The 24,542-nt window shown below is 43.9% G+C and overlaps 1 protein-coding gene across 1 annotated transcript in view; it reads left to right on the forward strand.

Moving 5' to 3' along the window:
* UNC93A (unc-93 homolog A) overlaps positions 1-24,542 on the forward strand; it is a 428,511-nt gene that overhangs the window by 386,028 nt on the left and 17,941 nt on the right. Inside the window, exon 7 of the mRNA XM_040429404.1 lies at positions 7,783-7,914. Coding sequence (XP_040285338.1) covers positions 7,783-7,914 — 132 coding nt within the window. The remainder of the gene's footprint in view (positions 1-7,782; positions 7,915-24,542) is intronic.

Raw genomic sequence — 24,542 nt, forward strand, 5'->3', positions numbered from 1 at the left:
CTACTGAGCAGCTGATAGGCAGAATATTAAACGAACGTGCTGCTAGTAGCGATCCAACAGACGGGGCGAATAGGGCAAGGAAAGCAAACAGACCTCAGCCAGTGTAGCGCAACAATAGCCGCCAGCTACAAAGTAGCATGATACGTTGTTACAACAAGCTAGCAAGCCTAGAGTAAGCCAGTAGGCAGTATATTTAGCAAAGTGCTATCGTCACAGCTCAAAGAGCATATACAGAGACATACAGTGAAAAGACAGGTAGCCATGCAAGAAACTGCCATCTTAATATAAGTAGAAAACATAAAAGAATAAATACAAGTACAGCACACCATAGGTCGACTGTGATAGTTTTAAACATAGTAGGTTAAGATTAAGTATTCATTAAATATTTAAAAATAACTAATAAAAGTTAAATTTTACCTAGTAAGTAGACACTAATAAAAATAAAAATATAATGCACATGTCAAGAGTAGGCAACCAATAGTCATCTGACTAAATATAAATATAGCAAAAGTGCCTCTACATGTGCAGGGTATCTAAGATTGTAAAATAAAAATAAAAAAGCTTATCCAGGATGGCACATCAATGCGAGCTGTGGCAAGAAGGTTTGCTGTGTCTGTCAGCGTAGTGTCCAGAGCATGGAGGCGCTACCAGGAGACAGGCCAGTACATCGGGAGACGTGGAGGAGGCCGTAGGAGGGCAACAACCCAGCAGCAGGTCCGCTACCTCCGCCTTTGTGCAAGGAGGAACAGGAGGAGCACTGCCAGAGCCCTGCAAAATGACCTCCAGCAAGCCACAAATGTGCATGTGTCTGCTCAAATGGTCAGAAACAGACTCCATGAGGGTGATATGAGGGCCCGACGTCCACAGGTGGGGGTTGTGCTTACAGCCCAACACCGTGCAGGACGTTTGGCATTTGCCAGAGAACACCAAGATTGGCAAATTCGCCATTGGCGCCCTGTGCTCTTCACAGATGAAAGCAGGTTCACACTGAGCACATGTGACAGATGTGACAGAGTCTGGAGACGCCGTGATGAACGTTCTGCTGCCTGCAACATCCTCCAGCATGACCGGTTTGGCATTGGGTCAGTAATGGTGTGGGGTGGCATTTCTTTGGAGGGCCGCACAGCCCTCCATGTGCTCGCCAGAGGTAGCCTGACTGCCATTAGGTACCGAGATGAGATCCTCAGACCCCTTGTGAGACCATATGCGGGTGCGGTTGGCCCTGGGTTCCTCCTAATGCAAGACAATGCTAGACCTCATGTGGCTGGAGTGTGTCAGCAGTTCCTGCAAGAAGAAGGCATTGATGCTATGGACTGGCCCGCCCGTTCCCCAGACCTGAATCCAATTGAGCACATCTGGGACATCATATCTCGCTCTATCCACCAACGTCACGTTGCACCACAGACTGTCCAGGAGTTGGCAGATGCTTTAGTCCAGGTCTGGGAGGAGATCCCTCAGGAGACCGTCCGCCACCTCATCAGGAGCATGCACAGGCGTTGTAGGGAGGTCATACAGGCACGTGGAGGCCACACACACTACTGAGCCTCATTTTGACTTGTTTTAAGGACATTACATCAAAGTTGGATCAGCCTGTAGTGTGTTTTTCCACTTTAATTTTAAGTGTGACTCCAAATCCAGACCTCCATGGGTTGAAAAATTTGATTTCCATTTTTTTTATTTTTGTGTGAGTTTGTTGTCAGCACATTCAACTATGTAAAGAACAAAGTATTTCAGAAGAATATTTAATTAACTCAGATCTAGGATGTGGTATTTTTGTGTTCCCTTTATTTTTTTGAGCAGTGTAGTAACAATACACCGACCAAACAACAGAAAACTTGAGCGCCATTAAGTCTTACACAGCTAAACCCTTAATTAAGGATCTTAGTGGACTCTTAGTTCTCTGTTTTATTTCTTTACTTTAATTTTCTCTACTTTTATTTGCTTTCTTTTTTTTTTCATTAAAGCTTGTTCATCTGTAATATTAGATGGTTCCATTCTATATCTCTCATGGGACCCTCGCCATACATATCAATATATGATTATGATACTTTACATACAGATGTGTCCATACTTAACTGATCACTTATCTCAACACGTCCTGAGATGTGCGTCACAAAATGACGTTATATCTAAATTGGATAAATTGCAATACAATGTTCAGACAGCAGGTGGCGCATTGTGTTGCTAGCTAATACCTGAACATACAGTAAGATCAAGACCTGGTAGTGGAATTACAACTGTGAAATTGGGCTGGGTTCACATCACATCTTTGTCTAACATTTAACATATATAAAAAATATATTGTATACATTAAACAAATCCCTCCAACGGATGCTCTTTTTTTTTTTTTTTACTGTGCAATGATTACCATATATTTTGACCTGTGCCATTACATAGTAACATAGTATACTGTATATGGCCGAAAAAAGACATTTGTCCATCCAGTTTGGCCTGTTATCCTGCAAGTTGATCCAGAGGAAGGCAAATAATTACAATTCTATATGCCGTATACTATGATTTAGATACACTTGGTGTCAGTATACAGTGCTAGTCTAGTAATATATTTATTATATTCAAAATAACACACACCAACCACAGTATTATGCAGAGATTATTATATACATTTAACAGTGACATTACATATTACAAATGTACATAATACAATTCAGACACATTGGGTGTCATTATATATTACAATTTTTGCATGGCATTTAAAATACTTATTCATTATTGATTGTCTGCTGAGCTATGTATCTAATCCAATCATATGTGATACTGTCCTCTTAGCTGTTAACCTAATCCTAACATGTATGATACTGTCTGCTGAGCCAATGTATCAAATTCTATCATGTGTGATACTGTCCTGTGAGCTGTATATCTAATCCTATCATTTGTAATACTGCCCTGTGAGCTGTGCAGCTAATCCTATAATGTGTGATACTTTCCTCTGAGCTGTGTATCTAATCCTACCATGTGCAGTACCGTCTGCTGAGCTGTGTATCTAATCCTATCATTTGTGATACTGCCCTGTGAGCTGTGTATCTAATCCTATAATGTGTGATACTGTCCTCTGAGCTGTGTATCTAATCCTACCATATGCAGTACCATCTGCTTAGCTGTGTATCTAATCCTATCATGTGTAATACTGTCCTTTGAGCTTTGTATGTAATCCTATCATGTGTGATACTGCATCATGAGATGTGTATCTAATTTTACCATGTGTGATACTGTCCTTTGAGCTTAGTATCTAATCCTGTCATGTGTGATACTGCATGGAGCTGTGTATCTAATTCTACCATGTGTGATACTGTCTGCTAAGCTGCTAAACTGTGTAGCTAATAGTGTCATGTGTGATAATGTTTGCTGAGCTGCTGCATCTAATCCTGTTACATAGTGGAATGAGCAGGGTCCAAGCAGCACAGAGGATTTCAGAAGAGGAGTGTGCTGATCTTTGGGGGGGGGGGGGTCACAAGCTGAGAGTTACATAGTGGAAGGAGCAGGATCCCCAGCAGCACAGAGTATTTCAGGAGAGGAGTGTGTTGAGCTGTGTATCTAATGCTATCATGTGTGATACAGTCTGCTTAGCTGTGTATCTAATCCTAGCAGGTGTGATACTGTATATGAAGCTATTGTATGTATCTGTATAGAGTGTAATACAGATACAGAAATAAAGAGCTCTGCTTTATGTACATACACTCCTGAGGCCACTGTTGAGATAAGAGAGGTGGGGGAGGTGCTGCTGTATTTCATTCCCCTCCTCCCCCCCCCCCCCCCCCCATCCCCCTTTTTCACATAAGATAATTTTCTGTCCGGATGTGATGTGTGTAGTGAATAATAATAATAATAATAATAATAATAATAATAATATTTATATAGCGCCACCATATTCGTTAGCACTTTACAATTCAGAGGGTTCATGTACAAAACGAAAGATATCACAAAGTTACCAGCTAATATACAACTAAAACACTAGGAGTGAGGCCCCTGCTTACAATCTATAAGGAAGTAGGGGCAGTAGTGCACCGACAGGGGGGGTCCAGCGGGTCTGGACCCCCCCCCTAGAACAACCAGCGAATATATATATATTTTTTATCCCTCAGGGCCGCACCGCCGATCACCACAGGCAGCGTGGCTCTGGTTCTAGTTGATGGCGGCGGTGGGGGGGCAGTAAGAGTTGAGCGCTTCCATTGTGGAAGCACTCATCTCCATATTCATCTGTATTGCTGCACTCAGGACAGCGATACAGATGCCTGTACTGCCCCTATAGTGTCCATACTAGTAACACTATAGGGGCAGTACAGGCAGGGGAGGGAGAGGCGTCTCCCTTCCCTGTTCTTCTGATAGGACGCAGGCACTAATGCCTGCGGCCTATCAGAGGCCGGCTCAGGCGACTCGATGACGTCAATATCATTGCGCCACCTGAGCCGGGCAGCACACAGCGGGGGACACAGGCCAGAAGAGGCCTGCATCACATCACTGCTGATGAAGGTAAGTATTAGTGGGATTTTTTTTGGTTTTAGTTTTTTTTGGGGGGAGCTGGCACTATGGGGGCATTTGGTATTTCTTACAGCCCCATTTTTGGGGGGATGGCACTCTGGGGGCATTTATTTCTTACCCATTTTGCAAGGAGCACTATAGGGGCATCTGGTGGCTCTAAAGGGGCTTGTTTTATTGGCACATTATGGGGGGCACTATAGGGGAGAGTGGCACTATGGGGCATCTGGTGGCACTATAGGGGCATTATTTTGGGGCACTATGGGGAAGTGGGGGCTCTAAAGGGGCATTTTTTATTGGCACATTATGGGGGGCATTATGGCATCTGGTGGCACTAAGGGGAATTTTTTACTGGCACATTATGGGAGGCACTATAGGGGAAAGCGGCACTATGGGGCATTATTTAGGGGCCATATGGGGGAGTGGAGCACAATTGGGGCATCTGGTGGCACTATGAGGCATTTTTTACTGGCACATTATGGGGGAGAGGAGCACTATAGGGGCATCTGCTGGGGGCACAAAAAAGGGGCATTTTTTTACTGGTATATTATGGGGGACACTATGGGGAAGGGGGAGAGAAGCACTATGAGGGCATTTACTGGAGCACTATATAGGGGTATTTTATACTGGCATACATTATGGGGGCATTAGCTGAACTGCGGGCTCTAAGCAGCGTTATTTCATGTACTGTCATATTATAAGGAAAATCATTACTACTAGAGGGTATTATGCTGAGCTTTACTACTACTGGGGGGCTATGAGGAACATGATTACTAGTATGGACACTATAGGGGCATTATTACTACTAAGTGTGCTCTGGCAGAGAATTATCTCTATTGGTGGGATTTTGGAGAGGACTGTTACTTTGGGGGGGCACCCTGGCACAGTATCAGCTTAGCACAATTATTTTTGGGGGACATTATCTTTATACTATTAGTGTCTGGGCGCAGTTATTTTTTAGAGCACTGTGTGCCAATAATTGTTGAAGGGGGCACTATCTGTGTGGTAGCAGTATTTCCAGGGGGACTGTTTCTGCAGTATAGTATTGGGAGTGGCAGGAAAGGGTGTTCAGAAGATGTGAAGGGGAAATGTGGGAAACTAATGTATGTTTGTCAATCTCTACAGAGACAGAGATGGCTGAAAAATCATCATGGCGGTCTGGTCTGAATGGAGAAGATGAGGAAAGAGAACGTCTACAACAAAGGTGATATCACTGGATGTAAGAGGTATGTGGCGCTATGTAGGAGAGGAGATGCTCCGGCTCCTGCCCCTGCCATTTGCAGAAGGAGGATTCAGAGCTGGGTGAGGATGGACAAGGTGGGCAGCAGGCCACGGGCAGGTGGCAGATGGTGGGGGGAACCACAGGCCTTGAGCAGGATCTGGGGAGGGAGGAGAGCGGAGGAGCTTACTGGCTGTAGCCTGCTGTTGTCTATTGTATAATGTGAAGCAGGCAGTGCAGCCAGGACACGCCCTCCCCTCTCCGTATGATGTGTAGAGACAGGCCTCAACAATTGAATTTCAGCTGTACAGTGTTTGTTGGGAGTGGCCTATTATATGTAGGAGGGGCTTTTAATAATGGGTGGGGCTAAAAAGTTTGAATCCCGGCAGAACCTTTTCTGAAATACAGGCTAAATTAGATTTAAATACACTGGCGTGTCCCCAAGCAATGACTCCATATATGAACATAGATATATATGGAGTCAAAGCAGGGACTCCTAAGCCGCGGACTCACACTAAGGGATTCCCTCACTGTACAGCGATCTTCTGCATAGAAATAGAGGCTAAATTAGATTTAAATTCACTGACTCGACTCAACTGGTGTTCGGCCGAGCATGCTCGCTCAACAATAGTCTTCATCCAAAATGTAAACTTCCTAAGTGCACAAAATCAAATTATACCAGAATTGTAACTAATGAAATATTCACTGCAAACAATGTTTCTGCTTCCCACAACTATCAATCCTATTTTCCTGCACTGCTGAAAACAACTAAAACCCTGCACCTAGCAAGGAACTTTTTGTATCTCTCCCTCCATCTGACCTCCTACTCAGAGCTCTTCCTTAAGATACAACCTTCCTCTCTAGAGGGAGTTTTAAGAATGATAGAGAACAGAAAACCTGGGAATTTAACATTTGTCAATATTTAACAAAATTCCCACCTCCCTCAGTTCCACTACCAACCCTTAGGATTAGATACATATCTCAGCAGACAGTATCACACATGACAGAATTATATACATAGCTCAGCAGACAGTATCACACAGGATAGGATTAGATACAAAGCCCAGTAGACAGTATCACACATAATAGGATTAGATACACAACTCAGCAGACAGTATCACACAGGATAGGATTAGATGCACGGATCAGCAGACAGTATCACACATGATAGGATTAGATACATAGCTCAGCAGGCAGTTTCACACATGATATAATTATATACCCAGCTCAGCAGACAGTATCACACATGATATGATTACATACACAGCTCAACAGGCAGCATCACACATGATAGGATTAGATGCATAGCTCAGCAGACAGTATCACTCATGCTATGATTAGATATTAGTAGACAGTATCATACATGATAGGATTAGATATGCAGATCAGCAGGCAGTATCACACATCAAAGGATTAGATACACTGCTCAGCAGACAGTATCACACATTATATGATTAAATACACAGCTCAGCAGGCAGTATCAAATATAATAGGATTAGATATGCAGCTCAGCAGACAGTATCACACGTGATGTTTGGATTCTGGATTTAGTGTTGATGTATTCTCATGTGTTTGACTTTCGCACACTTAATATTCTCAATAGATCTCACCATTTAGCTGTGTCTGCCAATAAATATCTCATATCTGAGACCAGCTCTGTTCTCTAAACAGAAGAAAAAGCAGCTTTCAATAATCTAAATGTGGAGCACTCACCGCCCAGTGGTTGTGATGTGTATTTGTGTATTATAGTCATTTAGAGTTTAGTTACAGTCTGGCGATATTATGTTGTTTTGCTGTGAGGACAAAATTGACACCACTAACAGTTTGGAGATCAGGTAAGAGTGGACGCATCTGTACATTGAAGATTGACTGTAACATTGATAATGTACCCTTGGTGTCTGCGCTAATCTGCAGGATATGTTGTCTCTTATTGTTGACAAATACCAATAAAGAACCATTGAAACAGAAATTATCAACTTAGAATTTTTACACTGTCATTTCCAATTTGCTATGTTTAGAAATAACTGTCTATACAGGATCCATTAATTTTGTCTGTACTTCTTGACTAGCTGCAGCCACCAATTTTGCAAGTATAATTGCATTACTTCTTTGGAAGCCTCATCCAGATCAGCTGGCTGTGTTCTTTATATTTCCTGCTTTATGGGGAATGGCAGATGCCGTCTGGCAGACTCAAACTAATTGTAAGTATTTAAGTATCATTTTTGTTATATTGAATTGCCACTAGAAACTCTTAATACAAAAATAAATAATGTGAAGCTTAACAAGAGGTCCAATAGTATTGAAGTTGGGTGCAGTGGTATATATCATATACCCAAAAGATGACAAATGCAAATATTGCCACTGGTAATTTACCAGCTCTCCGGACAAAAAAAATGCATGACGTATTAAAGATAAATGTATTAACCACAATCATGTAATAGAGCAGTCTAAACAGATCTACGGTATGTCAAATGATATTTGTTAATCTATCTGAACCCATAGAGGACCAGCGCCGTACATGTGCTGCGGGCTGATCGGGCGGGTGCAGGGGCTGCGCTCACGCGATCAGCGGCACGGACCCAGCAGTCACTGACAGCGAGGCCCCTGCTGCATACCGATGATGGTGTATTAACCCTTCGTATGCCGCGGTCAAAGCTGACTGTGGCATGCAGAGGGTTTGTGGAGGGTACGGGTTCCCCCCGCTTCCCCATTGGGCTGGGTTTTGCAGGCAGGCTGTCAGCATAAAAACTGACAGTCAATGCATTACAATACAGGATATATTGTAATGCATTGCAGAGGGGATCAGACCCCAGAAGTTGAAGTCCCAGAGTGGGACAAAAATAAAAAGTAAAAAAAAAAGTTAAAAAAGTGTTTTTCATAATAAAAAAATAAAGTTTCAAGTAAAAAAAAGCCCCTTTCGCAAAATAAAACACATAAAATTGTAAAAAAAAAATATATATATATATAAAAAAACATATTGGGTATTGCCATGTCCGTAATGACCGGTTCAATAAAAGTACCACATGATTCACCCCCTCACCTGAATGCCATAGAAAAAATAAAATAAAAGCTATGTAAAAAAAGCCATTTTTTGTCACCTTACATCAAAAAAGTGTAATACCAAGCGATCAAATAGTCATATGCACCCTAAAATAATACCAATCAAACTATAATATCATCCCGAAAAAAAATGATCCCTACATAAGACAATCGCCCCCAAAATAAACAAAAAAAAACCTATGGCTTTCAGAATATGGAGACACTTAAAAATATTTTTTTTTCAAAAATACTTTTTATGTAAAACTGAAACAAACTACCAAAAATTTGGTATTGTCGGGGCCATAACAACCTGCTCTATAAAAATAAAACATGATCTAACCTGTCAGATGAACATTGTAAAAAACAAAAAATAAAAACGGTGCCAAAACAGCTATTTTTTATTACTTTGCCTCACAAAAAGTGTAGCATAGAGCAACCAAAAATCATATGTACCCTAAAATGGTACCAAAAAATCTTCCACCTTATGCCGTAGTTTCCAAAATGGGGTCACTAGAGTTTCTACTCTAGGGATGCATTAGAGGGTCTTCAAATGTGATATGGCAACTTAAAATTATCCCAGTGAAATCTGCCCTCCAAAAACCATACGGAGCTCCTTTTCTTCTATGCCCTGCCATGTGCCCATACAGCGGTTTAAAATCACAAATGGGGTGTTTCTGTACACTATAGGATCAGGGTAATAAATATTGAGTTTTCTTTGGCTGTTAACCCTTGCTTTGTTAGCGAAAAAAATGATTAAAATGGAAAATCTGCCAAAAAAGTGAAATTCTGAAATTTCATCTTTTCTTTGAATTCTTGTGGAACACCTAAAGGTTTAACAAAGTTTGTAAAATCAGTTTTGAATACCTTGAGGGGTGTAGTTTAAAAAAATGGGGCCATTTAACCCCTTAAGGACTCAGCCCTATTTCACCTTAAGGACTTGGCCATTTTTTGCAAATCTGACCAGTGTCACTTTAAGTGCTGATAACTTTAAAATGCATTGACTTATCCAGGCCGTTCTGAGATAGTTTTTTCGTCACATATTGTACTTCATGACACTGCTAAAATTGGGTCAAAAAAGTAATTTTTTTTGCATAAAAAATACCATATTTACCAAAAATTTCAAAGAATTAGCAAATTTCAAAGTTTCAGTTTCTCTACTTCTGTAATACATAGTAATACCCCCAAAAATTGTGATTAATTTACATTCCCCATATGTCTACTTCATGTTTGTAGCATTTTGGGAATGATATTTTATTTTTTGGGGATGTTACAAGGCTTAGAAGTTTAGAAGCAAATCTTGAAATTTTCAGAAATTTACAAAAACCCAATTTTTAGGGACCACTACAGGTCTGAAGTCACTTTGCGAGGCTTACATAATAGAAACCGCCCAAAAATGACCCCATTCTATAAACTACACCCCCCAAGGTATTCAAAACTGATTTTACAAACTTTTTTAACCCTTTAGGTGTTGCACAAGAGTTATTGGCAAATGGGGATGAAATTTGAGAATTTAATTTTTTTGCCTAATTTTCCATTTTAACCCATTTTTTCCACTAACAAAGCAAGGGTTAACAGCCAAACAAGACTGTATTTTTATTGCCCTGACTCTGCCGTTTACAGAAACATCCCATATGTGGCCGTAAACTACTGTACGAGCACACAGTAGGGCGTAGAGGGAAAGGTGCGCCGTTTGGTTTTTGGAAGCCAGATTTTGCTGGACTGGTTTTTTGACACCATGTCCCATTTGAAGCCCCCCTAATGCACCCCTAGAGTAGAAACTCCATAAAAGTGACCCCATCTAAGAAACTACACCCCTCAAGGTATTCAAAACTGATTTTACTAACTTTGTTAACCCTTTAGGTGTTGCACAAGATTTAATGGAAAATAGAGATACAATTTCAAAATTTAACTTTTTTGGCAGATTTTCCATTTTTATATTTTTTTTCCAGTTACAAAGCAAGGGTTAACAGCCAAACAAAACTCATTATTTATGGCCCTGATTCTGTAGTTTACAGAAACACCCCATATGTGGCCGTAAACTACTGTACGGGCACACAGTAGGGCGTAGAGGGAAAGGTGCGCCGTATGGTTTTTGGAGGCCAGATTTTGCTGGACTGGTTTTTTGACACCATGTCCCATTTGAAGCCCCCTGATGCACCCCTAGAGTAGAAACTCCATAAAAGTGACTTCATAACTGAACTGGTCCTTAAAAAAGTGGGTTTTGGAAATTTTCTGAAAAATTTCAAGATTTGGTTCTAAACTTCTAAGCCATCTAACGTCATCAAAAAATAAAATTACATTCACAAAATGATTCAAACATAACGTAGACATATAGGAAATGTAAAGTAATAACTATTACATGAGGTATCACTATCTGTTTTAAAAGCAGAGAAATGTGGAAAGTTGCAAATTTTTCCCCCTTTTTTTGTAAATTTTGGATTTTTTTTATAAATAAAAATGAAAAATATTGACTGAAATTTACCACTATCATGAAGTGCAATGTTTCACGAGAAAACTATCTCAGAATGGCTTGGATAAGTAAAAGCGTTCCAAAGATATTAGCACATAAAGTGACACATGTCAATTTTCCAAAAAACAGCCAAGTACTTAAGGTGAAAAATGATAGGGTCCTGAAAGGGTTAATTAATATCATACAAAAATTCAACATGACACTGTTGAGACTTATTCTTACCCAGGGACCCTGCCTCAATTTTCTGTGATTTGCTTTGTGAGAGGTCAACTGCCTCTAGCTTAAATATTTTGGTGGACATTCTCATGTAAGGCTTCATTCACACAGTGTTTGGCCAGTTTTCATTCAGTTATTTCCATCAATTATTGTGAGCCAAAACCAGTTCAGGTTAAAACACAGAACAGAGGCTATACTTTTGAATTTTGCTGATCTCTCTGGAGTGTTGGTCTAAGGCTCCATTCACACGTCCGCAAAATGTGTCCGCATCCTTTCCGCAATTTTGCGGAAAGGGTGCGGACCCATTCATTCTCTATGGGGACGGAATGTGCTGTCCGCATCCACATTTGCGGATCCGCACTTCCGCATCCGTGCTTCCGTTTCCGCAAAAAAATAGAACATGTCCTATTCTTGTCCGCAATTGCGGACAAGAACAGGCATATTCTATTATGTCGGCAATGTGCGGTCCACAAAATGCGGAACACACATTGCCGCTTTCCGTGTCTCCGTGTATCCGCAAAACACATTACGGATGTGTGAATGGACCCTAACAGGGGAATAAGATACGGTTCATGGAAGTAGGAGCTCTTTCAAGTGCTTCCTCATTCCCCCACTATCAGAACAGGAACTATCCTCTCTTTAGGGTCCATTCACACGTCCGTTGTTTCTTTCCTGATCTGTTCCGTTTTTTGCGGAACAGATCTGGACCAGATCTGGATCCATTCATTTTCAATGGGTCCTGAAAGAAAATCAGACATTGAGCTGTCCGATTTTTTTCAGGACCCATTGAAAATGAATGGGTCTAGATCTGGTCCAGATCTGTTCCGCAAAAAACGGAACAGATCAGGAAAGAAACAACGGACGTGTGAATAAGGCCTTACTCTGTCTCACTAGACTTGGAACTCCTCCTCCTGTCAGGAAGTAGGACCAGACCACTCCTACCAAGAGGGGAGGAACAGAGTGGTTAGCCCTGTTTCTGCCACCCAAAACATGAAATACATAACATATTACATAACAATAAAATAATTTGCAGATAATCCCAGGTCTGTGGTACTGCACATCAAGTACTCATTTTAATCACACATTTGAATTGTCCAATTTTTGCTAAAAATCAATGTTTGCTGCAAAGTTATATGAAGGTGTACATGGTGGTCAACAGTCTGTCAAGGCAACTGCAATCAATAGGTTGCCTGCTTTCAGGAAATGTAGGTTTTTAGGGTGCACTTACTTTTCAATGGCTATTATCCCTGTATTTTATAGGGTGCTATTTAAAATTTCCAGCTTAAAACTGCATTTTTTCTTTCCAGTTCTGGTGATAAGATATTGTAAGAAGGAACAAGGGGCAGTCATTGACGGTTGCAGTCTGACACTTCAGCTGTTAGTATGGCTGTAAAGCCGATCCGGGCCGGTTCTTATTGGGAGCAGCCAAAGAGCAGGGTGGGTGGCTGTTCCCCACGGTTCCAAGCCGGGTTTTGGCTGGGATATAAAAACCCAGCCAGCACGTTCAGCTGGTGTGGATTATCCTCCATGACAGAGAATCTGTGGACACCATTGCATAGGAAGAATTCCCTATACTCTTGAAAAGGGGACTCCAGGGGGTTAGTGGAGGGAGGATATTATTAACTTAAAGTATATAAAAATCTAAATGGTCTGTACAAAAATATGGGGAAAAGCTGGTCCATATAAAATCTCCTCAGAAGCCAAGTGTACACCGTCTTCGTCTAGAGAAGATAAAGTTCAGTCTCCAGTGGTGACAAAGCTTCTTTACTGTAAGAACTGTAAATCTGTGGAATAGTTTACCACTATTAACCACTAATAGCATCCCTAAAATATTAGTGACATCCAGTGTACTTTTTTTCGTAGACGGTGTCCGCTGCGGACATTGACATTAGCTGTGCCACATCTCCAGTGTAAAGTGTGCACATCCAAAAAATATCTGACATCCAGTGTACTTTTTCCGTATACGGTGTCTGCTATGGACAGTGACATTACCAGCGCCACATCTGCAGTGTAAAGTGTGCGCTTCTAAAATTTATCTGTGACATCCAGTGTACTTTTTCTATAGACTGTGTCCACTTCTGACAGTGTCTGTCACTACCAGAGCTTTGGGACGTTCTCACAGCTCTGTTTCTCCACCCCTGTGATGATGTCACTACTAGAGCTGGGAGGAGTTCTCACTACTCTGTTTACTTTTGGTTTCTTTCACCACAGCTGTCCTTCATGTGTTTGATTTTCCTCTCTTTATATCACCCCTCCTCCTATGATAGGATGTGGATTATAGTTCTCACTTCAGTTGTAGCTCTGGCTTTAGTTTCTTCACTTGTAGCTATCAGTTCACTGGACCTGTGTTCTGCTGCAGCTAGCACTCTGGATATTGCCAGCCTGTCCTTGGATCCGTCTTCTCTGCGGCTGCAACACCGTCAGCTAAGTGTGCAGACATTGTTGTGTTCCTGTTTATTTTCTGACTGGATCTGAGGTGGCCACGGTTCCCTCCATATACTGAGTAGGGCACTGGTGGCCGTGCCCCTTCCACTATTGTAGGGGTTACAGTGGTCATTAGTCTTAGGCACGTGGGCATGCCTCTTTCCGCCATTTGGATCCGGGCATGTGCTTTAGCAGAATAGGGAGAGCGTTGAGGGTCGGACAGGGGTCACCCGTTATCCTCCCTAGTTCTGGGTCCAGTCAGTAGCTCTGTACTGTGTATTACTATTGTTGCCCACATACAGCCGTGACAGTGTCATTACCAGCGCCACATCTGCAGTGTAACACTTTGGTTCCAAGAATTTCACCTCCAGTGGCGCAATACGGATGCCCCGGCGGTCCCTTTTAATCATGGCCCCAGTTCCGAAAACCAACAAAATAGAATCCTATTCCATTATTCCTAGCTGAAGTATTTAGGCGACCCGGCCTGCTTTGAACACTGTAAATTTTTTCAATGGTCAGCTAAGCAGCAGGCACTCTCCCATAATTTTTTAGAGAGTCAGCTCACCAGCAGTCCCTCACCTACAATGTTTTACAGGGTCAGCTCACCAGCAGGCCCTCACCTACAATGTTTTACAGGGTCAGCTCATCAGCAGGCCCCCACCTACAATCTTTTAGAGGGTCAGCTCACCTGTAGGCACTCAACTAATTATACCTAATAGGTAATTTGCCCGCATGATGCCTTGCTTGGAAGTGGTAGCCGTAGCTGTTTCTCAGGCTCCCTCTCCGGAATCAAACCCTGATTCCCCGTTACCCATGGTCACCATGATTGGCGCTGAAAATAACATCGAAAGTTGATAGGGCAGACATCCGAATGGATCGTCGCCGTCACGGGGACGTGCGATTTGGCCCAGGTTATCTAGAGTCACCAAAGCAGCAGCAGGCACTCGCCCATAATGTTTTAGATGGTCAGATCAGCATGCCCTTGCTCCAAATGTTTTTGATGGTCACCAGCAGGCCATTAATCATAATTTTTCAAGGCTGTGTATGATGCCCTCCTTTATGTGTAACAAATGGTTTATTGTAGTTCTGATTCCTTGTATTTTTGGCAGTCCTTTCACTTAGTACATAGGCTACTTAAACAATTATACCACAATGTGAATGAGGCCCTCCTTTATGTGATATACAGGTTGTATCGGAGTGCTTCTTCCTTGTAATTTTTGGCAGCACTTGCACTTTATATACAAGTAAATATACAGGGAAGAATGTTTCCTAACAATTTTTGCTCTAAAATCAATTTTATCTTTGCTTTTGTGTTTATTTTTTGTCAGTATGTAAAAGTAGCCTACTATTTGGACAACATCGTTCCCAGCAGCAACCTGGGAGTCCAAAATGCATCGAGACATCCTTCCCATGCTGTTCCCAAACCATTTCAGTGGTGTTTCCATCAATTTCTGACCTTTTCCTATGAACCAGGCACCCTCCCCTCTTCAGAGCATGGGGCGCCTGGTTTAATGCTCGGGTTCTCCCATTTACTTCCATTGTGCCAAGCACCCGAGCATCCCGATGTGTTCGGCCCAAGCCCCAGAGCACTATGGTGCTCGATCAACACTAGAGCTTAACCCTTAAATCACAGGAAGTGACGCTCGCCAGACCTTAAACAATGTGATACAGGGAACAGGCTGGAAAGCACGCTGTGCCCCAGCTGGAAGGAAACTGTGGTAGAGCTGTCCGGGCAAGGTCGACACCGGCAGCTGACCGCCTCTGCTACCTGTCCCGCAATGCGGCTGGACTCGTATAATGACAAAGGCAGCCATGGAGGACATTGCATGCCCGAACACAGAGCTCGGGCCGGTGAGTAGGGGGACATCAGGGGTGAGCTACTGCCGCTATACTATGTAATGCAGGGCAGTCTATGGAAAAATGTCTAAACCACAGGTTTACTTGGACATAGTGTTTGAGCATCTTCTTGGTAAATGAGGTTTCATATGGATAAATTTACAGTTATGCATCTGGTTACTAATAAGCTACATGCATAATATGTCCTAGGGGAGTAAGACTGTGAGAGAGTCACTTGCAGAGAAGGATTTGAGCTTACCTGTAGATCAAAAACGAAATAACAGCATACAATGTCAATCAGCTGCTTCTAAGGCCAGCAGTATACTGTCATGTATTAAAAGTGGCATGGATTCACAGGACAGAGACATAGTATTTCCACTCTAGAAAGTTTTGGTGCAGCCTCATCTGGAATATGCAGTTGATTTCTGGGCATCAGTTCTTAAATAGTGATGATCGGAAGGGGCAATATTTGAATTTGCGATATATCATGAATCTTTAGGAAATTCTTGGCAAATATTTTATTGATTTTGTGACATTCTTTTCGATTGCGCTATTACGCGCGCACGTATACACACATACACGCACATTAGCTACATAAGTGATGAAAATGGTTGGCAGTAACTTTCGAGATAGTGAGGAACAACTCCTGATCACGGTAAGTAATTGTACATTACAGCACTGTTTTAGATTAAAATTCCATGCATGTCATAACAATAGTTTTATATGCAGATAGAGTTTTTTCAAAGTATTAGAGATCGCGCAAAATCGCCTCTATTGATTCGAATATTTTAGCGCAATTTATACAACTTCACCTTTAATCAGGTCTGACACCATATTACTGATTGTTAAACTTAGTATTGTGACATCACATCGACTATTTCTGTAGCATGTATGTATGGACAGCAGAGAAATCACTCTCACACGCACATTGCAGATTTATTTTCCTGCCACACACTATTACCTATACCAGGCATGCTCAACCTGCGGCCCTCCAGCTGTTGTAAAACTACAACTCCCACAATGCCCTGCTGTAGGCTGATCGCTGTAGGCTGTTGGGGCATGCTGGGAGTTGTAGGTTTGCAACAGCTGGAGGGCCGCAGGTTGAGCATACCTGACCTATACTATCTAACACTAACTATATGGATTATATATTTCAGCTAACTATCTCTATAACCTATACTACACCCTGCACTTGACCCTATCAGCTATTCAGCTACACAATTCCCTATTACTATCTAATAGGGTTGAGCGAACCCGAACTGTAAAGTTTGGGCTCGTACTGAACTTTAAGATTTTTTTGCCCTGGACCCGAACCTGAACATTTCAGTAAAAGTTTGTGTTCGAGTTCGGTGTTCGGTGATTTAATGGTGCTTTTTTAAAGGCTGCAGGGCAGCCAATCAACAAGCGTTTAACTCATGTGCCCTTAGAAGCCATTACAGCCATGCCTACTAATGGCATGGCTGTGATTGGACAGTGCAGCATGTGACCCAGACTCTATATAAGCTGTCCTAGGGGAGTAAGACTGTGAGAGAGTCACTTGCAGAGAAGGAATTGGGCTTACCTGTAGATCAAAAACGAAATAACAGCATACAATGTCAATCAGCTGCTTCTAAGGCCAGCAGTAGGGATGAGCGAACCCGAACTGTATAGTTCGGGTTCGTACCGAATTTTGGGGTGTCCGTGACACGGAGCCGAACCCGAACATTTTCATAAAAGTCCGGGTTCGAGTTCGGTGTTCGGCGCTTTCTTGGCGCTTTTTGAAAGGCTGCAAAGCAGCCAATCAACCAGCAATCATACTACTTGCCCCAAGAGGCCATCACAGCGATGCCTACTATTGGCATGGCCTCTATATAAGCTTGGGTCACGTAGCGCTGCACGTCACTCTGCTGATACAAGTGTAGGGAGAGGTTGCAGCTGCGACGTTAGGGCGAGATTAGGCAGTGATTAACTCCTCCAAAAGACTTCATTCAGTGATCGATCTACAGCTGTGGATCATTGAACTGCTGCTATTCAATTGCTCACTGTTTTTAGGCTGCCCAGAGCGTTTTTCAGTCACTTTTTTCTGGGGTGATCGGCGGCCATTTTGTGGCTTGTGGTGCGCCAGCACAAGCTGCAACCAAGTACATTTAACCAACAATAGTGTGGTTATTTTTTGCTATATCCTACATCAGGGTCAAGCTTTCATCAAGTGCATTTAACCATCAATAGTGTGGTTATTTTTTGGCCATATACTACATCAGGGGCAAGCTGAGCCTGTCACCCAAGTGCATTTAACCATCAATAGTGCGGTTATTTTTTGCTATATCCTACATCAGGGTCAAGCTTTCATCAAGTGCATTTAACCATCAATAGTGTGGTTATTTTTTGGCCATATACTACATCAGGGGCAAGCTGAGCCTGTCACCCAAGTGCATTTAACCATCAATAGTGTGGTTATTTTTTGCTATATCCTACATCAGGGTCAAGCTTTCATCAAGTGCATTTAGCCATCAATAGTGTGGTTATTTTTTGGCCATATACTACATCAGGGGCAAGTTGAGCCTGTCACCCAGCGCCTAAAAAATAGACCTCACATTTATATTCATCCAAATCTGTCATTACTGTTTTAGCTGGTCAAGTTATTTAGTGTCCGTCAAAGCACAGTTTTTGTTCTGGGTTTAAATACAATTCCCAATTTTGCAATTCTCAAAATTAGTGGTTTCTGCTGTATCAGGCCTACTTTAAATCTATCCCTAAAAGGGTATATTAGATTGAAGGTGCTGATATGGTAATTCTCAAGAACTTCACACACACACTACAGTGCAGATCCAAGTCTAATTCTGTGATTAAATGTATACCTGTCACCCAGCGCCAAAAAAATAGGCCTCACATTTATATTCAGCTCAATCTGTCATTACTATTTTAGCTGGTCAAGTTATTTAGTGTACGTCAAAGTACAGTTTTTGTTCTGGGTTGAAATACAATTCCCAATTTTGCAATTCTCAAAATTAGTGGTTTCTGCTGTATCAGGCCTACTTTAAATCTATCCCTAAAAGGGTATATTAGATTGAAGGTGCTGATAGGGTAATTCTCAAGAACTTCACACACACGCTACAGTGCAGATCCAAGTCTAATTCTGTGATTAAACGTATACCTGTCACCCAGCGCCTAAATAATAGGCCTCAAATTTATATTCAGCTAAATCTGTCATTACTGGTGTGCCTGTATTAGTGTAATACGGTACCTAAATAGATAGCCAGATAGTGTTAGCTGTCTGTAAAAAAAGGCCTGAATTTTAATTCAATACATTGGCCCGAATAATATTTTTATTATTGTGGTGAACGGTAACAATGAGGAAAACATCTAGTAAGGGACGCGGACATGGTCGTGGTGGTGTTAGTGGACCCTCTGGTGCTGGGAGAGGACGTGGCCGTTCTGCCACAGCCACACGTCCTAGTGTACCAACTACCTCAGGTCCCAGTAGCCGCCAGAATTTACAGCCATATTTGGTGGGGCCCAATGCCGTTCTAAGGATGGTAAGGCCTGAGCAGGTACAGGCATTAGTCAATTGGGTGGCCGACAGTGCATCCAGCACGTTCACATTATCTCCCACCCAGTCTTCTGCAGAAAGCGCACAGATGGCGCATGAAAACCAAGCCCATCAGTCTGTCACATCACCCCCATGCATATCAGGGAAACTGTCTGAGCCTCAAGTTATGCAGCAGTCTCTTATGCTGTTTGAAGACTCTGCTGGCAGGGTTTCCCAAGGGCATCCACCTAGCCCTTCCCCAGGGGTGGAAGAGATAGAATGCACTAACGCACAACCACTTATGTTTCCTGATGATGAGGACATGGGAATACCACCTCAGCACGTCTCTGATGATGACGAAACACAGGTGCCAACTGCTGCGTCTTTCTGCAGTGTGCAGACTGAACAGGAGGTCAGGGATCAAGACTGGGTGGAAGACGATTCAGGGGACGATGAGGTCCTAGACCCCACATGGAATGAAGGTCGTGCCACTGACTTTCACAGTTCGGAGGAAGAGGCAGTGGTGAGACCGAGCCAACAGCGTAGCAAAAGACAAAGAGAGAGCAGTGGGCAAAAACAGAACACCAGCCGCCAAGAGACTCCGCATGCTACTGACCGCCGCCATCTGGGACCGAGCACTCCAAAGGCAGCTTCAAGGAGTTCCCTGGCATGGCACTTCTTCAAACAATGTGCTGACGACAAGACCCGAGTGGTTTGCACGCTGTGCCATCAGAGCCTGAAGCGAGGCATTAACGTTCTGAACCTTAGCACAACCTGCATGACTAGGCACCTGCATGCAAAGCATGAACTGCAGTGGAGTAAACACCTTAAAAACAAGGAAGTCACTCAGGCTCCCCCTGCTACCTCTTCTGCTGCTGCCGCCTCGGCCTCTTCTGCTGCTGCTGCCGCCTCGGCCTATTCCTCCGCCTCTGGAGGAACGTTGGCACCTGCCGCCCAGCAAACATGGGATGTACCACCAACACCACCACCTGCGTCACCAAGCATCTCAACCATGTCACACGGCAGCGTTCAGCTCTCCATCTCACAAACATTTGAGAGAAAGCGTAAATTCCCACCTAGCCACCCTCGATCCCTGGCCCTGAATGCCAGCATTTCTAAACGACTGGCCTATGAAATGCTGTCATTTAGGCTGGTGGACACAGACAGCTTCAAACAGCTCATGTCGCTTGCTGTCCCACAGTATGTTGTTCCCAGCCGTCACTACTTCTCCAAGAGAGCCGTGCCTTCCCTGCACAACCAAGTATCCGATAAAATCAAGTGTGCACTGCGCAACGCCATCTGTGGCAAGGTCCACCTAACCACAGATACGTGGACCAGTAAGCACGGCCAGGGATGCTATATCTCCCTAACTGCACACTGGGTAAATGTAGTGGCGGCTGGGCTCCAGGCGGAGAGCTGTTTGGCGCACGTCCTTCCGCTGCCAAGGATCGCAGGGCAACATTCTTTGCCTCCTGTCTCCTCCTCCTCCTACTCAGCTTCTTCCTCCTCTTCTTCCACCTGCTCATCCAGTCAGCCACACACTTTCACCACCAACTTCAGCACAGCCCGGGGTAAACGTCAGCAGGCCGTTCTGAAACTCATATGTTTGGGGGACAGGCCCCACACCGCACAGGAGTTGTGGCGGGGTATAGAACAACAGACCGACGAGTGGTTGCTGCCGGTGAGCCTCAAGCCCGGCCTGGTGTTGTGCGATAATGGGCGAAATCTCGTTGCAGCTCTGGGACTAGCCGGTTTGACGCACATCCCTTGCCTGGCGCATGTGCTGAATTTGGTGGTGCAGAAGTTCATTCGCAACTACCCCGACATTTCAGAGCTGCTGCATAAAGTGCGGGCCGTCTGTTCGCGCTTCCGGCGTTCACATCCTGCCTCTGTTCGCCTGTCTGCGCTACAGCGTAACTTCGGCCTTCCCGCTCACCGCCTCATATGCGACGTGCCCATCAGGTGGAACTCCACCTTGCACATGCTGGACAGACTGTGCGAGCAGCAGCAGGCCATAGTGGAGTTTCAGCTGCAGCACGCACGGGTCAGTTGCACTGCGGAACAGCACCACTTCACCACCAATGACTGGGCCTCCATGCGAGACCTGTGTGCCCTGTTGCGCTGTTTCGAGTACTCCACCAACATGGCCAGTGGCGATGACGCCGTTATCAGCGTTACAATACCACTTCTATGTCTCCTTGAGAAAACACTTAGGTTGATGATGGAAGAGGAGGTGGCCCAGGAGGAGGAGGAGGAGGAGGAGGAGGAAAAGGGGTCATTTTTAGCACTTTCAGGCCAGTCTCTTCGAAGTGACTCAGAGGGAGATTTTTTACAACAGCAGAGGCCAGGTACAAATGTGGCCAGACAGGGCCCACTACTGGAGGACGAGGAGGACGAGGATGAGGAGGAGGTGGAGGAGGATGAGGATGAAGCATGTTCACAGCGGGGTGGCACCCAACGCAGCTCGGGCCCATCACTGGTGCGTGGCTGGGGGGAAACACAGGACGATGACGATACGCCTCCCACAGAGGACAGCTTGTCCTTACCTCTGGGCAGCCTGGCACACATGAGCAACTACATGCTGCAGTGCCTGCACAACGACAGCAGAGTTGCCCACATTTTAACGTGTGCGGACTACTGGGTTGCTACCCTGCTGGATCCACGGTACAAAGACAATGTGCCCACCTTACTTCATGCACTGGAGCGTGATAGTAAGATGCACGAGTACAAGCGCACGTTGGTAGACGCGCTACTGAGAGCATTCCCAAATGTCACAGGGGAACAAGTGAAAGCCCAAGGCGAAGGCAGAGGAGGAGCAAGAGGTCGCCAATGCAGCTGTGTCACGGCCAGCTCCTCTGAGGGCAGGGTTAGCATGGCAGAGATGTGGAAAAGTTTTGTCACCACGCCACAGCTAACTGCACCACCACTTGATACGGAACGTGTTAGCAGGAGGCAACATTTCACTAACATGGTGGAACAGTACCTGTGCACACCCCTCCACGTACTGACTGATGGTTCGGCCCCATTCAACTTCTGGGTCTCCAAATTGTCCACGTGGCCAGAGCTAGCATTTTATGCCTTGGAGGTGCTGGCCTGCCCGGCGGCCAGCGTTTTGTCTGAACGTGTATTCAGCAGGGCAGGCGGCGTCATTACAGACAAACGCAGCCGCCTGTCTACAGCCAATGTGGACAAGCTGACGTTCATAAAAATGAACCAGGCATGGATCCCACAGGACCTGTCCATCCCTTGTGCAGATTAGACATTAACTACCTCCCCTTAACAATATATTATTGTACTCCAGGGCACTTCCTCATTCAATCCTATTTTTATTTTCATTTTACCATTATATTGCGGGGCAACCCAAAGTTGAATGAACCTCTCCTCTGTCTGGGTGCCGGGGCCTAAAAATATCTGACAGTGGCCTGTTCTAGTGGTGGGTGACATGAGGCCTGATTCTCTGCTATGACATGAAGACAGATTCTCTGCTGACATGAAGCCTGAATCTCTGTTATGGGACCTCTCTCCTCTGCCTGGGTGCCTGTGCCTAAATATGTGACAATGGACTGTTCCAGTGGTGGGTGACGTGAAGCCTGATTCTCTGCTATGATATGAAGACTGATTCTCTGCTGACATGAAGCCTGAATCTCTGTTATGGGACCTCTCTCCTCTGTCTGGGTGCCGGGGCCTAAAAATATCTGACAGTGGCCTGTTCCAGTGGTGGGTGACATGAATAATGATTCTCTGCTATGACATGAAGACTGATTCTCTGCTGACATGAAGCCTGAATCTCTGTTATGGGACCTCTCTCCTCTGTCTGGGTGCCGGGGCCTAAAAATATCTGACAGTGGCCTGTTCCAGTGGTGGGTGACATGAAGCCTGATTCTCTGCTATGACATGAAGACTGATTCTCTGCTGACATGAAGCCTGAATCTCTGTTATGGGACCTCTCTCCTCTGCCTGGGTGCCTGGGCCTAAATATGTGACAATGGACTGTTCCAGTGGTGGGTGACTTGAAGCCTGATTCTCTGCTATGACATGAAGACTGATTCTCTGCTGACATGAAGCCTGAATCTCTGTTATGGGACCTCTCTCCTCTGTCTGGGTGTCGGGGCCTAAAAATATCTGACAGTGGCCTGTTCCAGTGGTGGGTGACATGAAGCCTGATTCTCTGCTATGACATGAAGACTGATTCTCTGCTGACATGAAGCCTGAATCTCTGTTATGGGACCTCTCTCCTCTGCCTGGGTACCTGGGCCTAAATATTTGACAATGGACTGTTCCAGTGGTGGGTGACATGAAGCCTGATTCTCTGCTATGACATGAAGACTGAGTCTCTGCTGACATGAAGCCTGAATCTCTGCTATGGGACCTTTCTCCAATTGATATTGGTTAATTTTTATTTTATTTTTATTTTAATTCATTTCCCTATCCACATTTGTTTGCAGGGGATTTAACTACATTTTGCTGCCTTTTGCAGCCCTCTAGCCCTTTACTGGGCTGTTTTACAGCCTTTTTAGTGCCGAAAAGTTTGTGTCCCCATTGACTTCAATGGGGTTCGGGTTCGGGACTAAGTTAGGGTCGGGTTCAGATCCCGAACCCGAACATTTCCTGGAAGTTCGGCCGAACTTCTAGAACCCGAACATCCAGGTGTTCGCTCAACTCTAGCCAGAAGTATACTGTCATGTATTAAAAGTGGCATGGATTCACAGGACAGAGACATAGTATTTCCACTCTAGAAAGTTTTGGTGCAGCCTCATCTGGAATATGCAGTTGATTTCTGGGCATCAGTTCTTAAATAGTGATGATCGGAAGGGGCAATATTTGAATTCGCGCTATATCATGAATCTTTAGGAAATTCTTGGCAAATATTTTTTTGATTTTGTGACATTCTTTTTGATTGCGTTATTATGCGCGCGCGCATATACACACATACACGCACATTAGCTACATAAGTGATGAAAATGGTTGGCAGTAACTTTCGAGATAGTGAGGAACAACTCTTGATCACGGTAAGTAATTGTACATTACAGCACTGTTTTAGATTAAAATTCCATGCATGTCATAACAATAGTTTTATATGCAGATAGAGTTTTTCAAAGTATTAGAGATCGCGCAAATCGCCTCTATTGATTCGAATATTTTAGCGCAATTTATACAACTTCACCTTTAATCAGGTCTGACACCATATTACTGATTGTTGAACTTAGTATTGTGACATCACATCGACTATTTCTGTAGCATGTATGTATGGTCAGCAGAGAAATCACTCTCACATGCACATTGCAGATTTATTTTCGTGCCACACACTATAACCTATACTATCTAACACTAACTAT

The sequence above is a fragment of the Bufo bufo genome, chromosome 4, assembly GCF_905171765.1.
Source record: "Bufo bufo chromosome 4, aBufBuf1.1, whole genome shotgun sequence".
Classification (NCBI taxonomy): domain Eukaryota; kingdom Metazoa; phylum Chordata; class Amphibia; order Anura; family Bufonidae; genus Bufo; species Bufo bufo.